This window comes from Berghia stephanieae, chromosome 2 (assembly GCF_034508935.2).
Source record: "Berghia stephanieae isolate SIO BIC M18660-M18661 chromosome 2, UCSD_Bste_1.3, whole genome shotgun sequence".
NCBI lineage: Eukaryota > Metazoa > Mollusca > Gastropoda > Nudibranchia > Aeolidiidae > Berghia > Berghia stephanieae.
Window position 1 is genome coordinate 3,369,653 of NC_088361.1, and position 18,749 is coordinate 3,388,401.

Here is an 18,749-nt window from a genome sequence, read left to right on the forward strand (position 1 = left end):
GGTCACTTTCAAAAGCTGAATCAATTGACCTCAGCTTCTCCAGCCAATTCATCACTTCGCCTTTGAATTCTGTTGTTAATTGAGGATAAAGCCTTCATTACTACTTCAGGATCTTTGTGTAAAACAATCTTCATAACCTCCCTTTTGACTAGGGGCAATATTGCTCACTTTGAGAACAACTGGTATATACAATTTGTCACTAGAAAAGTTGAAGTTATAAACTCCTGTCTCTTGAAACGCCATTCATTTAATCTCCGTCCAACTCGAAAAAAACCCCCCAAGCAATTCTTCTTCTTCTTCTTCTTCTTCTTCTTCTTCTTCTTCTTCTTCTTCTTCTTCTTCTTCTTCTTCTTCTTCTTCTTCTTTTGTGGAAAAACTGGTTCCAATCCCATTGGAAGTGTAAAACCACTCGTTCAGAGGACTGAATATGTGCATTCAGAGTGATGGCATATAATATTTTCTAGTCTGGTCGTCAAGAAAAATTATCCATCCTCGTTCATTTTTAAATCCTAATAATCTGCCTATTCACCCTGCTACTAAAATAGTTATGCTACCTTATTATTTAATATGGAACCTATTTATTATTAGTCTTCCGAAGGGCTGGTTACATACACACTTCCATGGATTTTGGAAACGGAAAAGTAGAAGGTGTGTCACGAATTTTCTACTCTATTTGTATTGATCTACAAATGGTGTCTCTATAAGTTCATTCAAAGTTGAGTTGTTACTTAAGCAAAGACCGGCCTTGTACTGCGAAACATTGGCTTCCGTTACATAACTCTATAAGCCTCTTTGACTCAATAAATCTTATTGAAAAGGAACGTTTCGTGTCTTAGAATCTATATTCAGTACTTTGGATCACTTTTGGACCGTGCTGAGGACAACTTATTTACTTCTAAAGCTATCTAAAGGGACTTTTTCTTTTTCTTCGCTTGGAAACTACAAATATTTGAAACTCCAGAAGGCAGCTCTGCTATAGCTCATGCTCTTACTTTGTGATAAGGTAATCTTTCTAATTGTTTCATGTGTCATTTGTTTCATCACTAATTTAATGAGTATCTAGTCATTTGTTACACATCTCATTGCATTCTTACTGTACTTTTTCCCATTTTTTTCCTATTTAGTTTATATGGAATGGATTCCAAGCTGAACAACCATAGTCCAGTATTTGTTTAACTAAGGCTTTATATCATATCGGAGGGCTGAATATATGTATTGTGTTAAATGGTCTTCTGGTTACAGAGTGATGGCATATGTTATTTAGTCTGGTCGTCAAGAAAAATTATCCATCCTCGTTCATTTTTAAATACTAATAATCTGCCTATACACCATGCTACTAAAATAATTATGCCACCTTATGATTTATTGTGTAACCTATTCTCAGCCATTGGTTTTGAGCAACTACGGTTGTTATGTTTGAGTTTGAGAAAACCTAAGACGGTATTTGCGTCCTTACATACATATTCATTTTGCTCTGTACATTGAAGTTTGCTAGCATTGATAAGATATTACGCGAGTCTATGTTTCTTTTAGAATTTTGTCATTAATGATGTAATTCGTTTAACTTTGCAATAATTCCAATATCATGCTATATATCGTCATCAAGAAATAGTTAAGTTTGATTATCAGGCAAATTGTGTTATAGCATTTTAGTTGGGGTGCGAAATACTGTGATACTCAAGCTAAAATGATCAATACTTATGATCGAATGAGTAAATACAAATTGATGGTTTGGCCGGGCGTTTAAGTTTGATGATAACACACGATTGGTGGGTAGGTCTACTCTATCGATTTCGATGTATAGCATTGCGGGCGACAATTGGTAGTACTCATAATGGAATAACAGTTTAAAAAGATGTCCACTAGAGCAATAAAGTCCATGAACTTTAAATCTATTCCAGTGTTTGTTGTGTTTAACGGACAGTATTCATGATATGATCGATAACTGCCCCTTTGAGCTTGAAGGGAGTGTGAGTGTCGACCACTGAACTATTGAGAGCCCCACTTATATGATATAATAAATGTTAAAAAGCATCATACGTGTTGTTATATCGAGTATGAAAAATAAAAGATAAAAAAGACGAGAAGAAGAAGAAGAAGAAGAAGAAGAAGAAGAAGAAGAAGAAGAAGAAGAAGAAGAAGAGGAAGAAGAAGAAGAAGAAGAAGAAGAAGAAGAAGAAGAAGAAGAAGAAGAAGAAGAAGAAGAAGAAGAAGAAGAAAAAGAAGAAGAAGAAGAAGAAAAAGAAGAAGAAGAAGAAGAAGAAGAAGAAGAAGAAGAAGAAGAAGAAGAAGAGAAAATATAAATTTATAACAATTCCCATGACACTGTATGGAATGAAAATGTAACCTGCTGATTCATCACAACTAGCGATGTGTGTATGAGTGTGTGTTTGTGTGTATGTGCGTATATCTGTGTGTCCGAGTGATATATGAGCCAGTAACTTTTAGTAGGTAATGCTATAAACATATGTATATATTCCAATTATATGTTAATACAAAAATCAATATTTCCTTTATGGTTTGAAATGTATTTGTGTGTATAAGAAAACGGAATTGACTTTAGTTGTGCGTAAAATCTAAATCTTTGAAATGTTCTAGACATGTATTATACCATGGTCTATTGAATTCGCATAAAGCGCAAATGCATTGTCAAATTGTTGTGTTGAAAGATAATATTCTTCGATCGCAAAGGCATACATTAACTGGCATTATAGTATGTAAATAAACACCCTTCATTAATCCCAGAGGGGAAATTTTCCTTCAGGGTCTTTCCCAGCGGCGCGACTGGAATAGCCAAGGCGGCAACCGCAGTACAGCATCGCAAAGTGAGTTAGGGTGACGAAACTTGCTCAAAAAAAAAAAAAAAACGCCGCAGGGCGTTGGGAAATCAAACTCATTTTCTTCCAGCCGCGAGGCATGAGACATATTGCTCTGCTACGTTTGTTGACGAATGGTGAAAAATGAGGAACGAGCATGAAGTATAAAGAGGTGAAAAAAATCGCCTCACTTTTTCAATATTTTGAATAGTGATTCTACGAGTCGCTATTCTTTTAGTACCGTTCCATCGGCGTCTTAATTATCTTTTTTACCATCCAGACCACAGAACCCCTAAATCCGACGTATACTTATTTGCATGTCTGATAACCCAGGTTGATATGGGCTCTTAGTTGTAATGGATATACTTTCAAAACAAGGCAAACTGTTATCCATTATCTATATTAATGTTAAATCAAACCCATAATTGTATTTGGTAACCAGACCTGCTAATTATTTCACTAGTCTACATTCTTCCCAAATTTTTCAAAATTATTTCATACTGACGTCTTTTAGACACGTTATGACTTTTTGCCAATACCTTATAGGGGGCCATACTCACTCAAAAACACCTGGATTTCCGTAAAACAAACAAGACTATGTAACATGGTAACAGCAAGACCATTTTGTTGTTCCGTTCATAGATAGATCTATGTGATTTCAATGCATGAGTGGAGCCGATACCCGACCATTACTCGATGGAGTGCGAGGTCCTTCACAGTACCTAGGATCCTTCTCACACCTCGCCTATCTTCAACAAAGCTATTGACTTGTCCGGATTGTAAGAATTTGTTTTAACAACGCATTAGTACAGGTTGGTGTCGAATGGTGTCCGTGTATGATTCTATACTTTAACCATGACAGGGGAAATGTGTGGTGAGAGAATTCGGGTTCCACGTATCACTTCTAATTAAAAAAAAAAGAATAAATCAAAATTTGAATCTATTCTAAATCCGAATTTGACATTAATTATGGAGGGACGTATGTTTCCGATTTAGGATTATTTGAAATATATATTTCTTTACCTTTACATCCCTGGTTCAAGAGTGATTGAGAACCGAATGGTAAGTATTAGATACCGTTTTCAATTTCATCAAATTATGTCATGATTAACGTGACTGGAATGTTTTATTTTCAATAGAAAGTGAGGATTCTATAAATTTTAGTGTCATCGGCATAGACAGTTGAGATCGAATATTAAGATTACGTTTGTGAGTGACTGCATAAAACGTGTAAAAAAACATTAATACATAGGAAGAAATGTTTAAAAGGCATCTTAAGACTTTGATATTTTCTGAATTAATGAGTTGATGCACCCGTAAAGCGCTCTAGGCACGCCCTCGTGATATGGTAGAACGCCCAACAAATACAATGCATTATATAGGGAATTTTTGAATTACTATTGACGCCTACAGATCTGTTTCATGCCATTTACTTTGGGCAATCTACGGGGAGTGTAATCGTTATTGTTGTTACTATTATTTATAATTGCGTGTTGTTTCGTACCTCCTGTGATGTTTTGGTGTTGGTATTATCATGGTTATTATATATTGTGTTTTCTACAATTCCTCCAGATTCTATATTCTTTATTGATGCATGTGTGAAAAATCTTGCATTTTTATAAAGTTTTACATTAAGTCCCGAGCTTTTAAAAATGATATGAAAGTCTGGTTTTACCGTTATCCAAGAAATGTTTCTTCAAACTAGTCTTCATGTTTGTTATTTTGCTATTATCGCTGTTAATATCTCTTTGTGAAAACGCACGGTCTTCATTCATAGGTAGGTGGGTGAAAAATTAAGTGAAATATTTATTTTGAATAAATTGGATATGAAACACCATTCCTGACCTAAAACATCTCAAAGCGATCATAGCATCTTAGATCCTTTTCTTTCTTTCTTCCTTTGTTTTGTTATTTTTTTTGGAAGGTGTTATTTTTCAAAAGGATTATGCTTTTCAGTCCCAATCTGTGTATCAGATGAATGTTTTAAATCATTTCACTAACAATGCTGAATGATATAGACATGCGCATCAACAATATTACATTTACTCAATTTTGAATGACTGAGACAGTCGGTTTATTTTATGATGATCGTAAAGAAGAGTAGGGGTAGTATTAGTATTAGTATCTAGCAGTAATAGTATTAGTAGTAGTAGTAGTAGTAGTAGTAGTAGTAGTAGTAGTAGTAGTAGTAGTTGTAGCAGCAGCAGCAGCAGCAGCAGCAGCAGCAGTAGTAGTAGTAGTAGTAGTAGTAGTAGTAGTAGTTGATGTTGTTGTTGTTGTGTTGTAGCAGATTAAGAAGAAGAAGAAGAAGAAGAAGAAGAAGAAGAAGAAGAAGAAGAAGAAGAAGAAGAAGAAGAAGAAGAAGGAGGAGGAGGAGGAGGAGGAGGAGGAGGAGGAGGAGGAGGAAGAAGAAGAAGAAGAAGAAGAAGAAGAAGAAGAAGAAGAAGAAGAAGAAGAAGAAGAAGAAGAAGGAGGAGGAGGAGGAGGAGGAGGAGGAGAGGAGGAGGAGGAGGAGGAGGAGGAGGAGGAGGAGGAGAAGAAGAAGAAGAAGAAGAAGAAGAAGAAGAAGAAGAAGAAGAAGAAGAAGAAGAAGAAGAAGAAGAAGAAGAAGAAGAAAAAGAAGAAGAAGAAGAAGAAGAAGAAGAAGAAGAAGAAGAAGAAGAAGAAGAAGGGGCACAATCCAACTTTATCTACAATGGATTAATTTGTCAGGTTTCTGTCGATCGCGGGAAGAAGATTAATGTGGAGAGTTGGCTGACGTTCTGTATGATTGATTCATGCATTATACTTTTATTTATTCTTGTGTTGACAATTTAGATAGTAGATATAATCATCATATTATGTGGACAGCGATGCGAGTTTCTGATTGAAACTTGAGGCTCATTTTCTGCATTACAATGATGATCCTTCTCTATGTCAAAGAGTCAAGTCCTAATAATTAATTGTCAAAACGCGCATCAGATGACAAATCCGTTTCTTACTATCTATCTTTATTAATAAATAAATTTAAGCTGAATTAATGTGTTCAATAATAAAATGTATTTCTACCCCATTTTCTCCAAAACCAACACTCTTGGTTTACTATCAATAATAACTTAGATATGTTGTATTTTAAAAAGTTTTGTCAATATTATGTAGTTTCATTTTAGTGGCTTATTAGTTTTATTTGTGATCCTCAAACCTGACATTTATTTTGAAAAAAAAAATCACATTCCACATTTTATTTCTTCAAGGCATCATGTCACACACCTTGCTATACTTGTAGACCATGTCATTTTCACATAGAGAGCGTTAACAACTGTATTAGGTGATTGGAACCCGATTGGTGTTCCCATTATGGCTCTCATGTGGCTTTGTGGTCTAATGGTATGACACTCGCCTTCGGATCGGAAGGTCAAGGGTTTGAGTCTCGGTCTGACCGGTTCATAACTGAGACATTGGAAAAGCCTCTTTACTGCCATTCTCTCACCGTACTCAGGTGTAAAATAAGTACCTGACAGCGAAAAAACAATTGTAATATCTCCCAACAGACGTCATGTCTCGTCCTACATGTTAAGTTTCGCTGTTGGCAAAGGACCGTTTGTAAAGCGCTTTGAGCACGTTGGGTGGATATTGCTCTATATAAATGCTCTTTTTTGTAATGAAAATGTTACAAAAGACAATATGTTAGAATAAAACCGAATCCCGCCTGTAAAAATAACTTTATAAAAAACAAGAGTTAAGATCTTCATTGAAAAGCGGAACATTCCCAAAGCCTATTAAATGTTCTGTAACAGCGATAAAATAAGAACCCATGAGAAGCTACTTCAAAAGACACAGCTGTCACAGTCAACTTAATATAAATTTAACGAGAGAATGGAAAATGTCTTAACATGTCTTAATTAACAAGGATTTCAATCGGTGCACTGTTGAAGGCCGTTGGGTATAGGAATAATGCAGCTGAATATTTAGTCATTTGCATACACGAGACATAGATATTGAAGAATCATTCTAGATATCGTATAATAGTGTGCAAACCGAACAATGTCAGTATAGAAGTATTAAAATTATGCAGAAGTTGAAACAGAGGAGCAAAGATTAACGTAATAAGTTTCAACATTTTACAAAAAAATGCCTTTGAGAAACTATGTTGCTGTTGTAGTTGTTGTTGCTGATATTATTATTATTATTATTATTATTATTATTATTATTATTATTATTATTATTATTATTATTATTATTATTATTATTATTATTATTATTATTATTATTATCATATATTATTATTATTATTATTATTTATTATTATTATTATTATTATTATTATTATTATTATCACTATCATCATTATTGTTATTATAATTTTTATTAATAAAGGTAACGATAATAATAATAACAATAATATTAATAATAATAGTAATAATAATAATAATAATAGTAATAATAATAATAATAATAATAATAATAATAATAATAATAATAATAATATTATTATTATTATTATTATTATTATTATTATTATTATTATTATTATTATTATTATTATATTATTATTATACAATAATAATTATAATAATTATGATAATATTCATGTCATATCATCTATAAATCTATCTATCTATTTGACCATTTTCATTTTAGTTGTTGTTAGGTAATTAAAACAGGCCAACAAATATTATATTCAATAAATTAAACTCTTCGATCCATTCAATCCATTTTTCCCTGGTTCACACAAACATTAAATAATAGGTAAATTAAAAAAAAATAATAAAAAAGAAACTATACAAAAACGAAACAAAAGAAAACAAAATAAAACAAACACAATACAAACAAAACAATACAATAAACAAAACAAAACAAAACAAAGACTTCTATGACTTGGAATATACCGGTGCCTTAACCCTTTACAGTGTCTCAGAACATTTTTGGTCACAATCCGTAGGAAGTAGAGCCGCTATAAAATTGATAACGACAAGCTGTGATAATCGACATTACACGAAAACATTGTTGAATCAGTCTTCTGCTGACGTTCCAGACTTCTTCTGTTATCATTTCATTTCTTTTCCGATAACCATTTGCTTTTCCAAACAGGATTATCGTGGGTAATAAAAATTGGCAAGAGCTATTTGAGAAACAAAACAAGATTGATTAGGTGTGCATAAGTTGACAGGGGGAAGTCGATGAATGGTGGGGTTTATAATATTATCATGTTGTTTATCGTATTCAATGTCAATTAATTGATCATATTGAGAATTAATATCTAATACACAATTAAGTGTCATATTCAATATTCGTAGTATAATCAACCCTATTTACATTCATTTCGCATCTCCAACTTTGTACATTCGAGAGTTTCAAATAATTGATATACAAAATACAATACTATCCAATGTCATTTACATTATTCGTCAAAATCAAATATTATGTTGGTAAGTTCTTTATCAGTGGCATTCTTAAAATTATTAATTGAATTAGAATTTTTTGTCTCAAACTTTAGATTATTCCAAATTGTCACAGTCATTTGAATTAACTTGTTCTTTTTTCCTTATAGACGAATTACATCTTTCAACAAATATCTAAAACTTATTTCCTCTAATATTTGAAACGTGCGAATAATCAAAAATGAATCATTATATATATATATATATATATATATATATATATATATATATATATATATATATATATATATACATATATATATATATATATATATATACATATATATAAATATATATATATATATATATATATATATATATATATATATATATATATCACCCCCGCCCTCCAAAGCTCTCTTCTCTGATCATAATAATTGAATCAGTATCCAGTCTCGTCTCGAAATAAATTTAGGCAATTCTGAATACTGAATGTAATCAATCACAGAAAAGCCCCACCATTGCTTCTTAGAATGAACTATGTGTGTTTTATGTGTTATCTCACTTGACTTAGGTATGAAAAAATGGCTATTGGCAATGACTGATAAAATAAAACAAATATAAACACAAAAAAGAATGCCTAACAGGAGACATGTATTGTATATATATATTTATATATATATATATATATATATATTGGGCAATGTATAACAGTACATTATATGAAAGGAGCCGATTCATTAACCAGTTAACTGCCGTGCTGTGGAAAAAACACGTATTTGAAAAAAATGGCCAGAAAAGTCGTCTTTCGAATCTTGATCGACCCTCATCTTGGTAAAAACATTCAAGGTCCTTCTCGAGGTCCCAGGTTTGAGCGTTTTTGTCAAGATGAGGGTCATTTAAATCGATCGATATTTGAAGGGCGAGTTTTCTGGCCAAATTTTAAAATACATATCATTCGAGACTAAAGCAGTTAATTGGTTAATATCATTATATGCAGGCTTGATCTCATTTCAGATCGGTGTAGATCTCATTTCAGATCGGTGTAGATAGTTTGATTATCTGATACATGTTATTCATTGTTGCGTGGGCATATTTACATTGTTTAATCGTTATTGTTTACGAAGGCCTTTTGTGTGCCCAATAAGGTAACTATTAAAATTGATCTAGATGATACAAAGATAGATCAAACAAAATAATTGTACATAATAAGGATATCATCTTTGTCATAAACTCTATTTTGATTATCTATAAAGTTTCAGATTGTAATCAATCAATAGATGGCATTAGATAACGCAATTATATACCATTATATAATATTTTACAAAAGAAACTAAAAAGTTTGTTTCTGCTAATAGTTCAATACTGGTTGGAACAAACACATTGGCATATACATAATATTTGGAAACTAGACAAAACTGATTTTTTTTTTGGTGTTTATTTTATTTTATTTGTGATAACTGTTGAAAAGTTACGGCTATTTATAACCAGTCATTAAAAATTTATTTTGCAAAATCGATAATAAAATTGAAACCAGCACGCATGGCGCACTTCGGTATGTCGTGTCCACCGTTAGAATTGATCAATGCCTCATTGATGATGCCAGCTGATGGAACGTTTCTGCTGGTATATCATTGCATTTAGTCTGTCGAACATTTCTTCGGTTTTTGTAGAACGTTCTTATTCATTTTAGCGTTCTTTTCATAAAATCACACATATGTTAAATAAGATTCGTGTCAGGTGTCACAGCTGACCACTGGTTCACCACCTTTACATTTGAATCATATTTGTCGAGCGTTATTTGCTGAGGCGTCGTCACGCTGAACTTCACCATTTGATTATTTCTTTCTGATTCCCAATAAACGGGACGGCGATTTGTTCAAGAATATCACTGCTCTGAGTTGAGGCTTTAGTTGATACGTATTAGCTCAGTATTTCTACCACCAATTATAACTCCCCACACCATTACAGATTTGTTACTTCAATGATGATTTCGTAATTGAAATGTTCGCCTCGACGTCGAGAGCACGAAATCGTTTGTCTCTGGAATCAGCTTCAAAAAGGATCCGTCTGAAACAAAAAACGCCGTCCCACATAATCTGGTGTCCTGGTTTTTACGTGCCATCTCAGTAGAGCAACTTTGACTTTGTGCAAAGGGGTCAACTATTGTCAAATTACGGGTTTGTGACTTTTCAAACCAAACTCACAAAGCGTAATAGATCAAGACGTCTATTTGGTGCGCAACTGCGAAATGATCTGAAATAATTTTGTGCGAATTTACAAAATAAAAATTTGGTAATGACCTGTTTGGTTTCTGCCTCTCACATGTGTCAATAAAGGCATGGGATATATCAACGGAAAGAAAAATGGGTCTACTTCTTTAAGATATAAACCACGTAGGTACCAATATGTTTTTCTTAATATGAGATAATAGCAAATAAAAACTGTCAAGTTTCTTTTGTAAATGACTATAATATATAATTTTAGCTTTGGCAATATTACTGGATTACTTAACTGACATCGGTACATCCTAATAGGTAATAGATAATTGAAATTCAATGCGTTTATATACATATTGTAATAACATGAAGAGAAAGCGGTTTCAATTTTACAAGGGGCATCCAAATTAAAACTTATTGGATCAGATAGAGGAGAAAAAAGAAACATTCAGGCAATTGACTTTTTCTCGGATATTTTTTTTCTCTTTTGCAGATAACTTGTAAAGCAATATATTTGAGGGTTGGTTGATTCAACTTGACGAATGCCGAACTAGCATCCAAACGACTATTCAGATTGACTCTAGATAGGTTTTATCGGATTTCTTTTTAAATATTTCATGTGCGGTGAGTGCAGAATTTTTTTTTATATACGAGAGCAAGCCATCTGTGATCGACTAACTTCTCATACAAAGACAGTTGCAAGAAGTATACTTAAGTTTCGTGCCACATGATCCCAATGGCACCAACTGTTCACAAAGCCCATTACAAATGAGTTCTAAACAATCTAAAATAAACTGGGTCTGTAAAACGGAATCGGAATCTATTGTGTTTTTAAAGAATAATTTATGACCAGAGGTATTTTAATTGGCATTGGAAGTACGTAAACGTATTTTTTTCCTTATTTTTCTTGAATGCAATGTCCTTATGTGAAGATATTGGAATATTCTTTAAGAGGGATTAAACTAATTTATGCTCTAGTTCAAAACAGTCGAACTCATAACGCGTAATATTAACATTGTCCTCATGTAATTCGAGATTATAATTTAGGGCAACTGTTACACATGCCTTTACACACACGCACGTATACACACATACACACACACATACACATACACTCATACATTTACACACATAGCTTTTAGTGTGGTAGGACACCTGTCCTCGGTCCGATAGATTCATAGTTCGAGTCCAGCTCTGGCCGCGCAAAGCTGAGTCCATGGATAGAGCTCTTTTCTCACATTCTCCCACCAAACTCAGATGTAAAACATGTACCTGACATGTAACAATGTTGTATTTGAGGGCCATATGGTTAAACACTCTTCTTCGGACCGATAGTTCCCGGCTTTGAGAGTCACTTTGAGCGCCTCAAAGTTGAGTCCTTGGAAAAGACCCTTTACTAACATTATCTCATCGTACTCAGGTGTAAAATGAGTACTTGGGCGTCAACATTGTTGAAAATAAAAATGAAATTTCGCCTCACAGGCGTTATGTCTCGTCCTATAGGATTTAGTGTTGTTGGCTAAGGACCCCGTTTAAAGCGTTTTGGGTACATTTAGTGGATTTAGCCGAAAGAAATAATGTGTTTTGTCTTATCCTACATGTTATGTGTTTTTGTTGGCTTGGTACTCTTTGCAAAGAATACGTGGATATTGGGCTTTATAAAAAATAATTTTAATGAGATTTGTCATGATTTTCTTTTTCTGATGAAAATCAATCCAATGAAAATTTAGTTATGGGATGTAGGTGGATGAGGAACGTTTTGTCATACTCACAAAATGGAACGAGTCAATTAAGTCTATTGCAAATTAAAACCAATACACAATGCATGTCATCAAAGCAAATGGAAAGGTTAAAAACGATACCAGGATTAGATACCTTTTTTTTCAAAATAAAAAGATTTCCTTGTAATTTTGAGGTAAAAAAATCTATTCTAACTAATTATTTTTAGCGCTCAGATGAGACAGTAAATAGGAACGTAAAAGGAGCCTATATAAATGAATACATTTTGGGGATTGCCCTATTAATTGTGGGGTTATGCGGTTAGTTATGCGGTTAGTGGTATGACACTCGCTTTCGGATCGGAAGGTCCTGGGTTCCAGCCTCGCTCGGCGCATAGTTGAGTCTTTGGAAAAGGCTCTTTACTCACATTCTCTCACCGTACACTGGTGTAAAATGAGTACCTTGTCTGTCTGAAAAAAATTTGTAATATTGCCTAACAGGCGTCATGTCCCGTCCTAAATGTTAATTGTTGCTGTTGGCCAGAATACCCCTTGTAAAGCGCTTTAAGCACGTTTAGTGGATGTTGCCCTATATAAAAGCCCAAAGCTAAATTTATTAGCAGGACAGAGATCTGGATGAAAGTACATGGAGGAATGAGACTGTTTTACCCATTGCATCGTGTATTGTCAATGAAAGTGTCTGCAATTCTCCAAATATATATTCATCCGATATATTCTTATATTTCTTTACACCGTGTATAACAATTCACCTTGAAATATTCATAAAATCAAATGTGAGTTGTTTTTCACCAGATGAATAAGTCAAGTGTAGAAAACATAAATTCCTCCAGCTTGATTACCAATTCATCATTGCCTTTTTAAAGTACGTTTGTGGATTGGTTCCATACATTAACCATTTTGTCCATATAGTCCAGTCCCGAAATAAATTCATTTTTAATCCTTTTATTTTCCATACATTGTAAAGGTTACCAGTCACCACGACACACGGATAATATCCTAGATTATAAAAGCATTCAAGAAAATTACTCCCTTGGGTTTTGACGCAGTAAGTGCCTGCGCTCCCTAATAATAAAAAAACTCGTTTGACACAACTTTACGTGGTCTCAATCAAAAGATTCCCCCGTAAGTTTTTCATGACCCATGCTATTTTGGTATTGATAAGATATTAGGGTTATCAAGTGGCCGTCCGTTTCAACCCTGTAACGTTAGACAAGACTTCAGCATTGATTAAGTAAATTAAATGAAGGATACGTGACAAGATTATAAATATTACGTGAAGCGTGAATGTAACTGTAGTTTGAAACCTGGCTTGAAAAACATAATTCGCGATTGAACGTTGCATTGTTGTTGCCCTGCAAGTCATATATTCTGGAAAGGGAAACTGTCTTATTATTTTTGATCGAACGTAATAGTGGTATAACGTTGAGAATTAAGTTTCTGTATGGACAGGATAAGATTTGAATAATTGTGCACTCATGAAAAATAATTATATATAATTATATTATTATTATATAATTTTATATATATATATATATATATATATATATATATATATATATATATATATATATAATGATTATCATCATTATATATTATTATTATTATTATTATTATTATTATATTATTATTATTATTATTATTATTATTATTATTATTATTTATTATTATTATTATTATCATTATTATTATTATTATTATTATTATTATTATTATTATTATTATTATTATTATTTTATTTATTATTATTATTATCATTTTTATTATTATTATTATATTATTATTATTATTATTATTATTATTACTATCATTATTATTATTATTACTATTATTATTATTATTATTATTATTATTATTATTATTATTATTTACTTTATTATCATTAATATTATTATTACTATGATCTTATTATTATTGTTATTATTATTATTATTATTATTATTATTATTATTATTATTATTATTATTATTAATATCATTTTTATTATTATTATTATCATCATCATCATCATCATCATCATCATCATCATCATCATCATCATAATCATCCTCCCCATCAACATATAATGATTTTCTCTTGTAATTCAGAAAACTGAAATTCTGTACGCATATAAAGTTTTGAATAAAGGTGTAGGTGCACTCATTCAAAAAGCAAATCAATATTATTAAAGATAAAGTTTTTCTGAATCTTATTAACGATGTATTTGACTTTACAAACCATTGAGATTTCGACATGACGTAAATATCTAAATAAAAAACAAAACTAAACAACCCCCCCCCCCTAATTAAAAAACCAAAACAAAACAAAGAGAAAAAAAACAAAAACAAAAACAAAACAACAATCACAAATCAAAAAAAAAAAAAAAAAAAAAGAGACGATAATGATTTTGTTACACACACAACAACAAATCAGGCATATCATTTTGTAATTCAAAATTTACTTTTTTTTATCCACAGAAAACAATGCCTTGAACACGTTCACATAAACAATTCCTAGAAGATGGAACACAGGCAGCGACGTCTGCAATATGTTCAATCAGTATTCAAGTTCAGCAAATGTACCCAAACGATAAAAAAGAGTTATTGAACAATTAATATTGATATTGATTCTGGGGCGAGTTGTAATTAGAGCCCCATAATAAAAAATGGATCCTTCACGCTATGCAAGGGCCTTCGGTGTTCAGAGCGAATCAAACAAGGTGACTGTGACAAGAGTTGCATCTAATGAAATTGTCTACAGAAGAGCTGTGGACACATTCAGGTATTGTATACATTTTAGATAAATTTTAATATCCTATTTTTGTCTCCTATTTCTCTGAAAGTTGCTTAATATTACCCTTTGTCAAAAAAGGGGGGTAATGCTTTTTAAAATATCATTGCTCAGTTGAGAAATTTTAAAGTCATGATTAAATATAATATCATTTACTTTTTTGTTTTGCACAGAGAATATTGTATTTTATTAAATGCCATACTGGATGTAACTAAAAGCATAGGTCTTGAATGCATTCACGGCCACTGAAGGTTGCTTGCTTATGTATCTTATGTAAAATTTGTCATTTATCCTAAAATACCGACAAATAATTTCATGGTCGTTACAGTTTAATAAGCCAAAGTCAACATGTTTTAGATCAAAGCTCATATCACACATATTTTCACTTTTCAGTGATCTAAAAATGAGAGTTTTATAATATAATTACCATTCAGGTTTTATCTAAAACTGAATGTGAAAAAAAAAAGATATGAATTTGTGTTATTTTTGACCGAAATTTGAATTTTCATACTCATATTGATTAATTGTGTTGATGGGGCAAACCGAATGTTGGGAATTATTTACAGAAGATTTGTTGCTCTTACAAATTTATATTGTTGGATTTATTAATGTCCCCAAGGAATTTACCCAATGGAAACCGTACGGTGCTCTTATTGGCTAACCAACCAGCGGCCTCGATGAGAAAAATATCCGCCATTGAGACGTTGGCTGGGAATCGCGTTACTATAGTAAACAAGCGCTGATCGGCCGTTCATGAAAACAAGTTGCTGCTCGCTCGTTTAACTCAAAATTATTCAAAACGATCTCTCTAAAATGATATAAATGTGACTTCTTAAGGTTTTCTTCACAGTCAAAACCACACAACATTCTATAAATGATTACGTCCGAGGCAAAAAGGAATATTGACAGGTCGACCGAGAGTTGAACTCGTGAGACGACAAACATCAATGCGAAATGTAGCGAGAGTCAAGCTTTTGTTTGTCTTGTCCTGTTCTATATAGAGAAAGGCATAAATAGTATAGCCTCGTGTGTGAGTGGTTGCGTGTCATAGTCATGTTTTTAAATTGTTTCTGTTGTTTATGTGTGTAGTGATGACTCTCTCACACTCAATTTCAATGCCGAAAGAGGAATTCCCGCACACAAGAAAGGGGAATTGGGGTGGTATTTGGCATACATATTGTATAGTATCTAGTTCTAAATAGATAACTGATTAGAATTATATTATGATATATAAACACAATGCCAAATACAATTCCGAAGTTTCCTTATTTCAAATGAAGTAAAGCTCCAAAACCTAATGGTAGTGATTATAGTACTGGTGTTAGTGAGGTGATGTGGTGTTGGTGGTGGTTGTAGTTGTAGTAGTAATAGTGATAATGATGTGGTGGTGGTGATGATTGTAGTTGTAGTAGTAGTGGTAGTGATGATGATGTGGTGGTGGTTGTAGTTGTAGTAGTAGTTGTAATGGTAATGATATGGTGGTGGTGGTGGTTGTAGTAGTAGTGGTTCTGATGGTGATGTGCTGGTGGTGTTTGTAGTAGTAGTGGTAATGATGCGGCTATGTGGTCTAGTAGTATGACACTCGCTTTCGGATCGGAAGGTCCTGGGTTCGAGCCTCGCGCTCGGCGCATAGTTGAGTCCTTGGAAAAGGCTCTTTACTCACATTCTCTCACCGTACTCAGGTGTAAAATGAGTACCTGGCCGTTAACAGAGTTGTCTTTGTCCGAAAAATTGTAATATCGCCTAACAGGCGTCATGTCCCGTCCTACATGTTAAATGTTGACCAGGGACCCCTTGTAAAGCGCTTTGAGCACATTTAGTAGATATTGCACTATATAAAGCTCAATTTAAAAAAATATATATATTTCAATGATGATGATATGGTGGTGGTGGTTGCAGTAGTAGTAGTGGTAGTGATGATAATGTGGTGGTGGTTGTAGTTGTAGTAGTCGTGATAGTGATGATGATGTGGTGGTGGTTGTAGTAGTAGTGGTAGTGATGATGATGTGGTTGTGGTGGTTGTAGTAGTAGTTGTAATGGTGATGATATGGTGGTAGTGGTGGTTGCAGTAGTAGTGGTAGTGATGACGGTGTGGTAGTGGTGGTTGTAGTAGTAGTGGTAATGGGAATGATATGGTGGTGGTTGTAGTAGTAGTGGTAATGGTAATGATATGGTGGTAGTGGTGGTTGTAGTAGTAGTGGTAATGGTAATGATATGGTGGTGGTTGTAGTAGTAGTGGTCGTGATGACGATGTGGTTGTGGTGGTTGTAGTAGTAGTGGTAGTGATGATTATGTGCTGGTGGTGGTGCAGTAGTGGTAGTGATAATGATGTGGTGCTGGTGGTTGTGGTAGTAGTGGTAGTGATGCTATTGTGGTGGTGGTTGTAGTAGTTGAGGTAGTGATGATGTGGTGGTGGTTGTAGTAGTAGTGGTGGTGGTGGTTGTGGTAGTTGTGGTAATGATGATGATATGGTGGTGGTGGTAGCAGTAGTAGTGGTAGTGATGACGATGTGCTGGTGGTGGTGTAGTAGTAGTGGTAATGATAATGATGTGGGGCTGGTGGTTGTAGTAGTAGTGTTAGTGATGATATTGTGGTGGTGGTTGTAGTAGTAGATGATGTGGTGGTTGGAAAACACATTACAGGTTATTATAATACATGATTACACACATTCTCTAACTTCATTTTTTGGCAGCTTCATTGTGCCATAAATATACGCAACAGTTCTGAAACATTTTATTGTGGATTTTGATATTGTTTGTTGTTTTTCTTGTGTCGTTATGTTGACATAGAGACCGAATGAATGGTAATGACTACATTCTCAGCCAACAATAAAATGGCGCTGAATGCTTTCATTGATGGACACTTTTTAGGCTTCGTACGTATTCTCATTCGTTTAATTCTATGAATGTCCCAAGTTCTCCCGCTTCTCGAAAATGGCAATTCATTCTAAACCTCTCTCTCTCTCTCTCTCTCTCTCTCTCTCTCTCTCTCTCTCTCTCTCTCTCTCTCTCTCTCTCTCTCTCTCTCTCCTTGTCATGGTCTCAAGTGAGTAAAGAGCTACTCGACTATGCATAAAGATCTATGTAGAATGAGGCCCCAGAATTTACTAGTTACTATAAATGAAAAACAATTAACGATTTGTTTACAATGAAATAAAAATAATGATGAAATTTAATTAAAAGAGATAAACAGTGATCGTGGCAGTTACAAATAGAGATATGAATATTTTACGTAACTTATGATAATATGTCAGGTTCATAAGTTTACGTTTCCAGGCAGTTGATGGGCTTGGATGATCTATTCCTCTGATAACAGGATTGGACTCGTAAAATTCCGCTTCCAGGCAATTGGAAAGAGGTTATAGTGTAGTACAGCGGGCTTGGGTTTGATCCTTGAAGATTATACAATCAAAGTTAAAAGCTCCGGCGTCTTAATGGTGTAGATATAATATCTACAAAGTCCCAAAAGATAAAAATCTTCCAGTATATATATAGGAATAGAGCGACTGGCCGTCCGGCATAGATTGTGGAGAGAAAGTGAGTGTAGAGTGTTAGACCTATCAGCTTTTATAATAAGTGGCTACGTGACAGAATGTAGAACGAAAAGTATTCACTAATTAGAAATTAATTCGAGGGAAGGCTATAAAAGGAAAGACGATCTAATATTAGAAGGTAAAGTTTATCTAAGCCTACCGAAATATAACTGGAGTGAGATGAATTCAGTTCTTAATAAAATAAAATTTAATAAGATAATTGTGAACAACCTTTACTGTGACACCCCCCACCCACGTTTAAAATATACTCTTTAACCATTATGGGAAAGATAGATTTTACAAACGGAAGTAAATTT

At 33.4% G+C, this 18,749-nt stretch overlaps 1 protein-coding gene across 7 annotated transcripts in view; it reads left to right on the forward strand.

Moving 5' to 3' along the window:
• Positions 1-3,499: 3,499 nt before the first annotated feature.
• LOC144964177 (uncharacterized) overlaps positions 3,500-18,749 on the forward strand; it is a 28,841-nt gene continuing 13,591 nt past the window's right edge. Inside the window, exons 1-3 of one of the 7 annotated variants that reach the window (XM_078898135.1) lie at positions 3,500-3,628; positions 10,889-11,019; positions 14,588-14,891. In XM_078898135.1, the coding sequence (XP_078754261.1) occupies positions 14,776-14,891 (116 nt within the window). In that variant the 5' untranslated portion in view covers positions 3,500-3,628; positions 10,889-11,019; positions 14,588-14,775. The other 6 variants (XM_078898136.1, XM_078898137.1, XM_078898139.1 and 3 more) reach the window with 6 other exon arrangements.